The sequence below is a fragment of the Capricornis sumatraensis genome, chromosome X (assembly GCF_032405125.1).
Source record: "Capricornis sumatraensis isolate serow.1 chromosome X, serow.2, whole genome shotgun sequence".
Lineage (NCBI taxonomy): Eukaryota > Metazoa > Chordata > Mammalia > Artiodactyla > Bovidae > Capricornis > Capricornis sumatraensis.
Window position 1 is genome coordinate 85,656,435 of NC_091092.1, and position 10,805 is coordinate 85,667,239.

General features: G+C 51.9%; 1 protein-coding gene across 2 annotated transcripts; it reads right to left on the bottom strand.

The window, feature by feature from the left end:
- Positions 1–1,627: 1,627 nt before the first annotated feature.
- SLC38A5 (solute carrier family 38 member 5) lies at positions 1,628–9,346 on the bottom strand. 2 transcript variants are annotated; one of them, XM_068962471.1, is made up of 16 exons: positions 9,324–9,346; positions 8,924–8,977; positions 8,767–8,836; positions 8,292–8,407; positions 8,126–8,199; positions 7,412–7,504; positions 7,207–7,285; positions 5,329–5,411; positions 4,975–5,033; positions 4,736–4,873; positions 4,445–4,524; positions 3,713–3,813; positions 3,348–3,463; positions 2,399–2,543; positions 2,202–2,305; positions 1,628–1,729 (listed from the first exon to the last, which is right to left on the bottom strand). In XM_068962471.1, exons 1-16 carry the CDS (start codon positions 9,344–9,346, stop codon positions 1,628–1,630), a joined length of 1,437 nt encoding a protein of 478 aa, XP_068818572.1. The 2 variants fall into 2 exon arrangements, with proteins under 2 accessions (XP_068818572.1, XP_068818571.1); XM_068962470.1 differs by lacking the exon at positions 9,324–9,346 and having other exon boundaries at positions 8,767–8,842; positions 8,924–8,976.
- Between the last annotated feature and the right edge of the window lie 1,459 nt (positions 9,347–10,805).

A 10,805-nucleotide genomic window follows, 5' to 3' on the forward strand; every position in this document is an offset into this window, starting at 1 on the left:
CAAGGAGACCCAACCAGTCCATCCTAAAGGAGATCAGTCCTGGAAGTTCATTGCAAGGACTGATGCTGAAGCTGAAATTCCAATACTTTGGCCACCTGATGCAAAGAGCTGACTCAATGGAAAAGACCCTGATGCTGGGAAAGATTGAAGGCTGGAGGAGAAGGGAACGACAGAGGACAAGATGGTTGGATGGCATCACCCACTTGACGGACATGAGTTTGAGCAAGCTCTGCAAGTTGGTGATGGACAGGGAAGTCTGGTATGCTGCAGTCCATGGGGTCGTGAAGAGTCGGACATGATTGAGTGACTGAACTAAACTGAAAGAAACACATGTGAATTTTAAGAGCAATACCTTTTTCACTTATTAGTGGGGCAAATGTCTATGTTTCCTAACCATCTGCTGGCAAGACTGTGGTGTCATTGGCTGATGGGAGAGCAAAATGGCCACCCTGGTTCCTCCTTGGACCTGCCATGCTTGCTCTACCTCAGGGCCTCTGCACTGGCTGCTTCCTCTACCTAAAACTTGACTTGCTCCTTCTAGTCAATCAAGGACCCAGCTCCTTTTCCTTTCCTCAATGAGGTCTCCCTGATTGCCCGCCCCCCCCCCCCACCAACCTCAGCATTACACTCATTTTCGTCATAGTGCTCCTCTTTATCTGTTTTTCTCTCTTCAGCTAGATCAGAGATTAGCAATTTTTTCCTGAAAAGGGCCAGATAATAAATAGCTTAGGCTTTGTGAGCTCTATGGTCTCCCTTGCAACTCCTCATCTCTGCTGTTGTAACACTAAAGAGCCATCATCAGTGTGTAAGTGAGCAAGCGTGACTGTTTTGTTTGTTTGTTTGTTTTGGTGGCCTGTACAGGGAGCGTGACAGTTTCATGAAGCTTTATTTGCAGACACTGAGGTCTGAATTTCATGTTAATTTTCAACTGTCACAAATTCTTCTTTTGATTTTTTTCCAATCACTTAGAAATGTGTAAACCATTCTTAGCTTGGGGGATAAACAAAAAGGCAGTGGGCTGAATTTGGCTGGCAGGTCATATTTCGCCCTTTCTTGTGCAACTTCAGGGATTATTGTCTGCGTGATCTGCTGCTACATCCCCAGCACCTAGGACAGCACCTGGCTGCCAGTAGGCTCTGGGAGATGTTTCCTGAGTGAGCCAGTGAAGGGATCTATGCGAGTTTTGTAGCTAGCTACTGAAGGGGCAGAGAAGTGGGTGAACAGATAAGAGCCACTACAGTCCTCCTGTCCGTTTACCCGTGTGAACCTGGGAAGGCTCCCCTAAGAAGTCCCAGAAAGAAATGAAATACTGATGCTAGAGTTGCAATTTAGCGTCTTTATTCTTCCCCTTTAGCTCAATGGTGATCCTGACAAACAGCTTCTACAAGGAGGAGGCAGAAAAGACTGGACAGGGCAGGGATTCCCCAAGGATCGAGCCTCCTCCTCCTCCTCCTGTAGGGGTGGGGTTGGGGTTAGAGTCATGATCTGAGCTTGGCATCCCCTGAGGAAGAAGGGAGTGAACCACTCTTCAGCCTGTGGCCATGTTGATGGGAACCAGGAGAGCAGTCCATCTCCCTCCATGTGCACAGGTGGATGCACACTGGGGCCCAGGTGAAGCAGGGCTTGGTCAGTGTCCAGATACATGGCTCTGGCCTGTGGCCCAGTTGGCAAACATGAAACCTAGGCTGATCGCCATGAAGAGGACCCCCAAGACACCAAAACACAGAGCCTGTGGGTGAGAGGGAAAAAAGATGGGGCTGGGTGTGTACCTACACCCAAGCTCCTCCATCCCCTCCAGGGAGTGCCGCATTCATTCCTGACCCTCCTTTTCTGCTCTCTCTCCTTTAAAACCAACCCCTTCCTGTGACTCCTCCTTCCACCTTCCTAGAATTCTTCAGGGAGTACTCTCCCCCATCTTCCTTGAAAATGTTCCAAACTTCTCCTGATAGTGCTCCTTCCATCTGTCTGAAGAATGCTTCCTCCATGCCAGCCCCTTCTTAAGTGCTTGCTATCTTCTCAAACCCTTCTTGTGCTCTGTCTGCTCAGCTTCTTCCTATGACAATCTTCTTCATCCTTCTAGACCGTCTGCCCTCTCTCCTCCAAGCCCCCTCTTGAAAATGTTCCTTCAACCTTTAGCCATCCTTGAATGCTCCCTCCTCAGAATGCTCCCTCTTTCCCCAGCCCTCCCCTGGAATGCTCACCTGGATCTTGGGCCAGGAGTAGAGGGGCTCCACCTCAGAGGGCACAATGCGGAGGTAGAAAATGCTGGGAAGGATGAAAATGAGGCTGGGGGCTGAGGTAGACCCTGAAGAACAAGCAGGAAGGAAAGAAGCAATGTAAGATTGGGGTACAAGGCCCATATTAGGTGGGGTCTGGAACTAGGGCTGGGGATACAGACCGATAACCCCAAAAATATCCCGGATGGTTGGCACACAGATGACGAGAACATTGACCAAGACAAGCAGGATCAGTGCTATGGCCACATGGCGTGGCCAGCTGAAGGCCTTGCTTGGAAAAAGTAGCTGCTGCAGAGCCCGGCGGATCTGTGACCAGAGTACAGTAGGATGAGGGTCAGGGCTCTGTCAAGCACTGCCTCCCCTTCTATGTATTTATCTGTCTCTAACACCACCCATAGTCTGAGACCCCTGATTTCTCCTCCATCTGACTCTACCTCCACTCTGTCTGACCATCCATCTGTGCCTCCACCTTCTAAATGAGCATCCTGCGTCCCTCCTGCTTGACAGTCTGTGACCCTTCTGGGTGGTCATCCACCTATGCTTCCACTCACTGTCTGAAATCTTGTCCTCTTCTATCCAACTATGTCTGCCTCTTCCTTCCTGACCACCCACATGTCCTTCCACCGTGAGGTCCCTGCCCCTGTCTCCTCATCTGATGACTTCCATCTCCCTCCTCTGTCTGCTCAGCCAACCTCTCCATCAGGGAGCCTTGTCCCTCCTACACCTCACTACTTCTGTCTCCATCTTTTATCTGTCCATCCCTATTTCTTCATCTCGAATATCCATCTACCTATGCTTCTACCCTCTGTCTACTCCTGCTTCCCTCTTCTGTCTAGTCAGACATCTGTGCCTCCTCCCTCAAAATGACCAACCCTGTTCTTCTGATTCTTTATATTCTGCCATTGATGTCCCCCTTGTGTCTGACCATCTATTTTAGCCCTCTCTGTCCACCTGACAACTCTATCTTCCCTGTCTGTCCATCCCAGCCTCCTCTATCCATCCATCCATCCACTCCTACCTCCACCCTCCATCCAAACATTCCTGCCTACACCCTCTACCCATCCATCCACGCCCCTCCACCCTGGAGGCCCACCCTCGGCCCCAACATACAGGGAACAGCACGACTGGCACCGTGAGAGTCACAGCGAGCAGCACCGCTAGACGCACACAGAGGATGAGCAGGTCATGCTGGCTGTACATGTGCAGCATCTCCGCCTCCACGCTGCCTGGGACATGGGACACAGGAGATGGGGTGTGATTGGAGCACCAGGACCAGTGTCCCAGAAACATATATGTGTGCACACACATACACACGTACATACAGACAGTGGCAAAATCTCCATGCAGGGTGTGTATAGTCCCTTTGGAAACCGAGGGGTCTGAAAGCATGCAGGGAAAGTGCTGAGGCTCCTGCCTAGTAATCACCCAGTCCCCACCCTAGCTCTCTACCCAACCCTGGCCCTAGCCCCACTCACTGTAGAAGGTGAGGTATCCAAAGGTCGCCGTGAGCCCATACATGCAGAACATGGCCCCAATGGACACGTTGGCCACAGCCTGCATTCTGCGCTTGGAGGGCCTGAGGTATAGAGGTCATAGAACTGTCATGTCCAGACCCATGGACTTGGTCCAGGCCCCTCAGAACCAGCCCCCATCCTCTAGAGTCTTCCCAGAGTTGATGTTCAGCTGGTACACACTGGGATGCCCATCTCTGCCTCCCCTGTATTAGCCACGCCTCCCTTCTCTATCCATCCCTCTCACCCCATATAACCAACTCTGCCTATTTCTTTGCCCATCTCTGTCTCTCTTTTTCATTTGACTGTCACAGTCTCTCCCTCCATTCTGATTATCCACACTGTCTCCCTGATTTATCATTCATGCATTCCTCCCATCATCATATCATCCCTGCCCTTTCTTTGCACATCCATATCCCTCTCCATCTGACCTTCCCCATCTCCCCATCCCATCCACACAGCCTCTCCATTTATCCATTCACACTTGTATTGGATGTTAACAGGGTAGAATACTTAAGCCCCAATTAGTAAACAGTCACTGTGTTGCATCCCCCAAGGCCTCCTGGCCACCTCAAACCCCTCCCTTGGCACAATCTGGCCACAATCGAGCTGTACAGTACCAAGACTATGATAGACATTATGACTATCACCCCACCTGCTGCCCTATCACCCATGCCCACTTGCCTGCCCACTCACCGGCAGAGTTCTGTGTAGATGGGCAGCACTTCAGGGTGGCAGACAAAGGCAAAAGCCATAATGGGCACTGTGTAGAACATCTGAGGGAATGGTCCAAGTACAAGAGATTAGAGTATAAGGGTTCCATCTTCTTCTCCCCAGCCCCCCCAGCCCTACCAGTGCCTTCCACATCAGACACATGGAAGCCCCTGATGTCCAATACCTGGCTCCAATCTAAGCAGAGTGCAGTGTGGGACAAAACCAGAGGACCTGCGTACAGTGCAAGGCATAGACATATGCCAGCACACCAACCTGTGAGTCAGCTGTGAACATCTGGGCCTCACAGCTTGTGTTGAGCCCCTGGATGGGAAGGCTTGGGGAGCTCTTGCTCTCCACTGCTGTTTCATTGTGGCCTACAGTGCAGCCAAGCTGGAACTTCTTATAGATGACCTGGAGGAGGGAGGGTGGGGAAGTGAAGTCATGGGGAAGGCTATGTCCCAGTGCCCCAAACCCTTTCTGTACTTTTGCATGTCCTTCTCCCTCAGACTCACCGAAATGAGGAAAAACAGCATACAGGTCAGAGAGAGACCACTGGTATATCCCAGGTAGCCTGCAAGGGGCAATATACAGAGTCTCAGAAATCAAGGGAACCCCCCCAAGCAAATATCAACCCCCTAGTCTGACCTTCAATTCAAGGCCCCCTCACCCCAATTTTGCCACACTTTGCACAAACTTCCACCTGGACCAGCCCCCCAACACTTGAAAAACTCCTATTCATCTGTTAAAACCCACACAAAACAAGCTCTCCCCTGGTATTCCTCAGCCCTTGAAAATTGAGATTCTTTGAATCTGGCTCCCCTTCTTTAATTCCATCATGCAAATGACCAAGGCAGGAAGCCTCTTACCCAAGTGTCTCATGAGGGCCAGTGGCAGGATGATTAAAACACTGACAATGATGATAAGGAGGTTTCCCTTCAAGAACCAGTCCCTAAGGAGACAGGCAAACATAGTGACTAACTGCCTACCAAAGAAAACTGTCAAGCAGACACTCATAGAAGACAGTCAGACAGGTTTCTGCACACAGTCAGGAGAGATGAGCTGACCCCTCCAGGTAGTTACAGGGACAAATGGCACAACAGGAATGACAGAAACAGCCAGACAGATTATCAGACTATCAGCCACACACTATCAGAGGGATATAGCTGGGAACACACACATAGCTGGATAAACTATGTCATCAGACCTCAAGTGGATATACAGTCAAATGGGCAAACAACAGCCAGATTCGCAGTGTCCAACACAAGGTACCAGACACAGAGTGAGTCATGACCCTGATATGTCTAACAGGTAGAACAGCAGTCTGATGATCTCTCGATGATCAGCAGACACGACAAAAGGTCAGAAACATATATGTGTGATTGTTTGAACAACTCAAGTTTTGTTGAGCACTTGAAAGTAGTTGAGCTGATTTGGCCAGAGTCAAAGATGGAAATTGAAACAGAATTAGCCAGCTGGCCATGCTGTTGGAACCAAGCTCAAAGAAAGAGAGGGATCTGTACAGATATTGGAGCGAGGTGTCCAGGCAGGATAGTCTGTTAATACAGAATTGGCTGAACAATTGTTCATTTCTTCAAAGAACTTTATTAAATAGCGCTTAATATGTTCCAGGCATTCACATATTCTCTTCCTACTAGACACACAGTTACAAATAAGCAAAGCACCACTGGTCATATATACAGTGGGAGGTAATTATAATAATGAGACACATCTAGTCACATAGACTGTTAGCTACCTGAATGGCTTCAGGATCAAACCAAAGATCTAAGAGGGTACCCGGAATGAGCTGTCGCATACAAACAACAGAAAAGACTCAGCCAACAGATGGATGCAGAATTAAACACACAATTGGCTGGGTGTATACTCGGAAAAGGCAAACATACATGGTTGGAACCATAATACATAAAACATATATAGTCACAGTTGAGGCTCACACACAAACAGCCAGAAAGAATTTGCCAGAACAATGGTAACCAAGTTAAACACAAAGAGTTAAACACAAATCATTTATACGTTGGAGTAGGAAACAGCAAGCCACTCCAGTATTCTCGCCTGGAAAATTCCACAAACAGAAGAGCCCTAATAAGCTACAGTGCACGAGGTCACAAAGAGTCCAACACGACTGAGTGACTGAGCAGCACACACATGTATACATAGCTGGTGCCACGGTACACTGCACAAACACGTGCACATACTCTGCTGGAGTCAGGGACCATACACTTACACCTAGACAGATTCAGCCAGGCCAACGGACCCAGAATCAAACAGAATCCACCGGACAGAGAAAGTCAGAGTAAGCAAATGTCAAACACACATGGTTGGAGTCACAGTATATAGGACACAGCTATAGTCAGCTAGCATACAGATGGCCAGAGAATCTGCCAGTACAAGAGTCACAGAATCAAACCCATAGACAGGATTTAGGTCTACTGGATAGGTGTAGCCACAGGGTCAACATGAAAGTACACTGGACACATGGAGTCAGCCAGAACAGTCACAAAAATCAACATGTGGTGTTACTGGACTCCACTAGCCAGAGCAACAGTCACACATACTGCTAGCATCACAGTACACAGGAATCACAGTCTGCCCAAACCGGCCTGCCCAACAGCCTCAAAAATAGAAGACCTGGGAGTCAGCTGGACATAGAGTTGAAGCTAGCAGCCGGACCCCACAGGCAGAATCAGTGGCCTGTGGGTTAGAGCCAAGGGGTGTTGCACACTCACCCCTCAGGGTCCATGTCCAGGAAAGTGGCGATAACCAGGGGAAGTTCGGATTTGATGATGAACAGGTAACTGGACATGGCTGGTGCAGGTGGGGGCAGGTATAAGCAGAAGCATTCCCCTCATCTCCCTCCCACCCCAGCCTGGGGAAGCCCACCTCAGCCCACCCTCTCCCCCCAAGCTGACCCCCACCTCTCAGAGTCCTCACCCCCAACATTGTGCAGACAGATGACCGCCGCCACCACTACTTTCCCCGCAGGCCCCAGTGCCCTCTGTCCCAGCTGTTCATAGGCTCGGATGCCTGGAGGGGAGGGGACCAGAAAGGGACAGGTTGTGGGTCCAGGAGGCCAGGCCAGAGGTGGGAGAGCCTCCCAGGGCCAGAGCCTGGGAGCTAGGGAGCTGGGGCTTGGGCTGATTGGGTCTCATTGCTCGGAGCTGAAGGTGAGGGTTAGGCAGTTAGGATTGGGCTTGGGACTGGAGTCTGTCAGGTAGGATCTGTGGCCAGGGAAAAGGTTGGGGGCCAGATGTGGGTAGTGAGGGGTCTTGGGGGTCCTACCATGGCTTCACTTCACTGAAGCCATGGTAGGAATGAAGTCTGAGATCTGGGGCTGTGGTAGCTTGGGAGCTGGGGGGGTAGTCTTGGGTTGTGGGGCTGGCTTCCTTGCTAAGAAGCCGGAGACTGAGGGTGGAGTGGAGTGGTCTGGGAGTAGGGAGAGTCTGAGCAACAGGCTCTGATGGTCAGACCGAGGGCTGAGGATTGGGGCTTGAGAATCTGGGAGCCCAGATAAGGTATGAGACCCAGGGTACAGTCTGGGGTCTGGAGCCCAGAGAGTTGAGTGTGGTGTCTGGGGTTCTGGATCCAAGTTCTGAGGGGCCGGTCTTGGGTCTGGAGGCCAAGGTCTAGGTGAGCTCTGGGTCTCACCTACAACACCAGCACAGGTCAGCAGGAGATGGATGGAGTACGAAGACAGAAGAGCGATGCACAGCAACAAAGCCCTATGGCAGATGGCACTGCTCGGACTTGGCCTCCAGGCCTCCCGGCTGGCCCCACAACACCCAGCCCCCACCCCAGACTGCCTAGGACTCACAGGAAGAGGAGGATCCCCGTGTGGGCCATGGCATAGGCCAGCCCCAGGATGCCGCTGCCCATGATGGCGTTGCTGAGGTTGAACACTGACATTCCAAACGATGTCTTCCCCTCGAACTGCTGGTAAGGGGCAAGGCCCAGGGAACATGGGGAGGGGACCAGGTAAGGAGACTAGGGACGGAGACCAGTGCTGGGGCCTTGGGAAAGGCTAGGGAAGAAGTGATGGGGGCAGGGAGAAACCCAGGAAGGGCCATCAGAAGAAGGAAAAGAATTTGAAGACAGGAAGAAGCTGGGAAAGGGAGAGCGGGGAAGGGAGATTCTAGAGGGGAGCAGCTGGAAGTAGAGAGGAACAGGGGAGGGTGGGGCAGAGACCAGAGGCAAAACAGCAGAAGGGAAAAGCTGGGGAAGAGAGAGCGGTAGGGGAGGGGCTGAGCTGGGCAAGATACAACTGGGATGGGTCCTGTGGGGTCACTCACATCCATGAACTGGGCCGGTTTCCTCCCAGGAGAAGGACTATGGCTGGGCAGGAAGCCCTCATGCTCCTGCCTGCAGGTAGAATAGGCAGAGAAATTAAGGAGGTGATGAGAAGGTAATTAGGACCTCTGACCTTGACCTCTTGGGCCCCTGACTCACTCCACAGCACTTCCAGGGAGGGCTCCGTTCATCTTTGGATCCTGCAGTTCCATCCTGTGGGCAGAGAAATGAGGTGAGGTGGTCAGTTATGGAGCAGGGTGGCTTACAAAGTGGGGCGACCTAGATGAAGGGGACTGGGGCTCTGATGGCGATGGACAGATACAGAAACAGAAACACAGATGAGGCGAGGGGAACAGGGACAGAGGGATGAGAGAGACAGGAAGGAAAGTGGAGAGGATTGGAGACAAGAGGGAGAGGCCGAGGGAGAAAGAGATGGGAGAGAGACAGAAGGGAATCAGAGAGGGAGAGACGCCAACAGTTTACTCATTGAGACACGGAGAAAAAAGAAGGCAACCAGAGATAAAGGGGTAGGGACAGAGACAGAATGAGAGCTACCGACCCCTCAGCAGACGAGATAGCCATCTGGAGTGGGGACAGCCTCTCCTCTCAGACCCCAAACTCACTCTCTCTTGCTCTCGATTTCTCTCCTTCCCCGGTCCCCTGAGCACCTCCCCCTTCCCTCCACCCTCACCGTGTGGTTAGGCCTCTCACTCCTTACAGGGACACGTGTCGACCCGACTGCCCCACCCCTCCTAACGCCCCCTACCCCCCTCCTTCCCGCCTGGGCCTGGGCCGCCAGCCTGAGCAAGAGCTGATGCAACCTGTTGAAGGGGCTGGGGATGGGGTGGGGGGCAGGCTCGGCGACCCCAGCCCCGCCGGGGACAGGACACGGCAAACTGCTCTCTGCCACAACTCTGAATATCCTCGCTAGAGGCCAAAGGCAGTTCTCCAAACTGAACCCCCTTCCAGGGATAGAAGTGACCCGGGGACTCCCAATTAATTCCCCTCCTAGGGACTAGAGAGGTATTCTCCAGGACCTTTGTCAAGTCTTATACACCCCTATTTTAGTAGAAGTCACTTTAGAGACACTTCCAGGCTTGAGATTGTTTCTGGACTTGGGGTGTCTCAGGAACCTCACCTGAGCCCTCATTTCCCCTCGTGAGAAGAGGTCCCTCAGACAGTCATCAAAAACCCACTCCCAGTGCCTGATGTGTTTCCTGGGGTGGGGTGTCCCTGCAATCCCCATGCAAGCTTGGAGTCCCCCTTTTCTGGACAGAGTGTCTCTAAAGAAACCCCCATCCCTGAACTCACTTCCTGGGAATACCATATCTCAGAAAACCCCATTCAAGGTCCCCATCATCACTAAAACTGCCTCCAGGAAACCCCCTACCCAAGCCCTGAATCCCCTCCGTGGGTCAGGGAAGATTCTCAAGGAGCCCCATCGTCAAGTGTGAGCACCCTTTCAAGACTCCCACCCACTCCTGGATTCATTTCCTGGGATCCGGGTACCAAAAGGACTCTCCCTCCCATTTAATTCCTCACTAGGACTAAAAAAATCTCCAGGGAACCCCTGAGCCCCCTCCCGGGACCCCTGTTCATGCCTTGGCATCTCAGGAGCCCCCTCGATGGCCAGCACCCCCTCCTCACCTCCCTGCTCCTCTCAGCTCTTGAAGCGGCAACTCAGAACTGGGGCTCTGGGACCCCGCCACTGGGCGGCAGGGCTCCCACTCAGCCAGACCCTGCCTTCGCCTGCCCTCTGACCAATCAACACCTCAGGTTTTGTCGGTGGCTAATCAGCACTGCCGGTGCTCCATCTGCCCCGCGGTTTTTTTTTTTTTTTTTTTTTTTCCCCTGTAGAGTTTTAACTTTAATTCAGTTTCCCTCTTCTTGTTCTGGGTGGCAGAAAGAGAGGGGTTGCCTCCCTTCATCTGAACCCACGTTGAAGTAAACAGAGGTTTCCCGGGCAGGCGGTGGAGGTGGACTGAAAGATCAAGAGAACAGACCCACATCTAGAGAGAGGAAAAGACAGACAGACGGAACT

What these genes read in the sequence shown, in the direction of transcription:
- SLC38A5 (XM_068962471.1), bottom strand. Translation starts at nt 9,346, where the DNA reads ATGGCTATCTCGTCTGCTGAGGG. An exon ending in CTGGACATGGACCCTGAGGG is followed by an intron (nt 5,412 to 7,206) that starts GTGAGTGTGCAA and finishes CTGTCTCCTTAG; the next exon opens with GGACTGGTTCTTGAAGGGAA. An exon ending in ACTCCTGGCCCAAGATCCAG is followed by an intron (nt 1,730 to 2,201) that starts GTGAGCATTCCA and finishes TCTCACCCACAG; the next exon opens with GCTCTGTGTTTTGGTGTCTT.